We start from the raw sequence: 2,500 nt of genomic DNA on the forward strand, positions 1-2,500 counted from the left end.
TGTTTGTCTGTCTGTGAGTTTGTGTGTGTGAGTGTGTGTTTGTCTCTCTGTGTATGTGTGTGTATGTGAGTGTGTGTTTGTGTGTTATGTCTCTGTGAGTGTGTGTGTGAGTGTGTGTTTGTCTGTGTGTGTGTGTGAGTGTGTGTTTGTCTCTGTGTGTGTGTGTGTCTGTGAGTGTGTGTGTGTGTGTGTTTGTTTGTCTCTCTGTAAGTGTGTGTGTGTATAGTGACCCTGCTCTCTCTCTTCATCAGGGTGTGGGGCTGTCTAAGCTGGTGGAGGACTTCTTCAGCATGAAGGAGGAGGTTCTGTCCAGGGACTTTGACCTGGGATTTTCCGGCAGCTCCGAGGACGTCGTCATGCACGCGCTGCATCTCCTCGGCAACTGCGTCGCCCTCCGCAGCTCTGGTCGCCATAGCGACGTCATCATCTCTGCTCGAGACAGCGTGCATGCCCTCTTTGAACTCAACTTCTACAGCAACGGCCTGTTCCATGTGTTCATCTCAGATGCCATTATAGGTACACACACACACACACACACACACACACACACACACACACACACACACTTCTACAGCAACGGCCTGTTCCATGTGTTCATCTCAGATGCCATTATAGGTACACACACACACACACACACACACAAAGTCAATTCTGTGACTTACTGGAAGCCAGTGCACTCAGGACTTGGAGAATTGGAGTAATGTGGTCAGTTATTTTAGTTTTTGTTAGAATCCTAGCTGCTGCATCTTGTATCACCAGAAGCTGTTTGATAGTCTTTTTAGGAAGGCCTGTCCATTGCAGTCCATTGCAGTAGTCAACCCTGCTGGAGATAAATGCATTTAAATGAGTTTTTCTAAATAATGTTTTGACATCCTCCAAGATTGGCAATATTTTTGAGGTGGTAAAAAGCTGATTTAGTTATTGCTTTCATGTGGCTGTTGAAATTTAGATCACTGTCAATTAATACACCAAGATTTTTAACTGTGTGTGTGTGTCTGTGTGTCTGTGTGTGTGTGTGTGTGTGTGTGTGTGTGTGTGTGTGTGTGTGTGTGTGTGTTGTGTTCAGCGTGCTGTGTGTTGGCAATGTTACGGGAGCAGGCAGCAGAAGCCTCCGGAAGTGATCATGGTGGCTCCACCCTGTTGAGCCAGGAGCGTCTGATTCGAAAGGCAGCTGGTCTGTCACACTTCCTGTCCAATGAGGTGGCAGTGGCACAGGTAAGCCCGCCCACATTCAGCTCAAGCACTCCTATTGGCTGATGGGCACTTGAAAGTATGTATGGTCAGGTTAGCTTTCTGTAATAAGACTCAACAGCACCATCTAGTGGCTATAAGTGATTCCTACATGTCAGTGGTCAGGTGTTTTTCATGTACTCTCACTCTTTAATCTCTGCCAGCGTCATGACAACTCCTTGACAACATCTCTTCATGAAGGTGTTCACACACACATATAGAAAATGGTCTTCTTACTCTGAACACTCCTGTGTAATGATTTGATATGCATATTGAAGAAACTCACACACACACACTCTCTCTCACATACATACATACACACACACACACACATACCACACACTCACACACACTCTCTCTCTCTTACTCACACACACGCACATACACACACACACACACACACACACACTCTCTCTCTCACACCCCCCCCCCCCACACACACACACACACTCTCTCTCACACACACTCACACAGACTCACAAGCACACACACTCTCTTACACACACACACACACACACACACACACACACCACATACACACACACACACACTTCTACAGCAACGGCATGTTCCATGTGTTCATCTCAGATGCCATTATAGGTACACACACACACACACTGGGTTTCTCCTGACTCCTCTGCTGTGTCCCAACACACACACACACACACACACACACACACACACACACACGCTGGGTTTCTCCTGACTCCTCTGCTGTGTCCCAACACACACACACACACACACACACACACACACACACACACACACACACATGCTGGGTTTCTCCTGACTCCTCTGCTGTGTCCCCCCACACACACACACACACACACACACACACACACACACACACTGGGTTTCTCCTGACTCCTCTGCTGTGTCCCCACACACACACACACACACTGGGTTTCTCCTGACTCCTCTGCTGTGTCCCCACACACACACACACACACACACACACACACACACACACACACACACACACACACTGGGTTTCTCCTGACTCCTCTGCTGTGTCCCCAGCCGTGCCAGACGCCCTACCAGGTCTTCCAGGAGGCGGTCACCCGTCTCATGCAGTATGGAGTTCTGCTAGTGGCTGAGGTAAGTCCTCATAGTGTGTGTGTGTGTGTGTGTGTGTGTGTGTGTGTGTGTGTGTGTGTGTGTGTGTGTGTGTGTGTGTGTGTGTATTAGGCCTGTAGCGACGCGTCTTTTTTGTCATATTTTTGCATCGCCGCTTCGCCACAGCTCGCCACACACACATGTGGGACCAAAA

General features: G+C 48.6%; 1 protein-coding gene across 1 annotated transcript in view; it reads left to right on the forward strand.

The window, feature by feature from the left end:
* gpam (glycerol-3-phosphate acyltransferase, mitochondrial) overlaps positions 1-2,500 on the forward strand; it is a 46,127-nt gene that overhangs the window by 32,175 nt on the left and 11,452 nt on the right. The window contains exons 15-17 of the mRNA XM_076296227.1: positions 252-516; positions 1,067-1,215; positions 2,251-2,328. Coding sequence (XP_076152342.1) covers positions 252-516; positions 1,067-1,215; positions 2,251-2,328 — 492 coding nt within the window. The remainder of the gene's footprint in view (positions 1-251; positions 517-1,066; positions 1,216-2,250; positions 2,329-2,500) is intronic.

The sequence above is a fragment of the Alosa pseudoharengus genome, unplaced genomic scaffold (assembly GCF_046254945.1).
Source record: "Alosa pseudoharengus isolate Yale_2024_CS ecotype anadromous, Long Island Sound unplaced genomic scaffold, YU_APseudo_1.1 YU_APseudo_1.1_scf_20, whole genome shotgun sequence".
NCBI lineage: Eukaryota > Metazoa > Chordata > Actinopteri > Clupeiformes > Clupeidae > Alosa > Alosa pseudoharengus.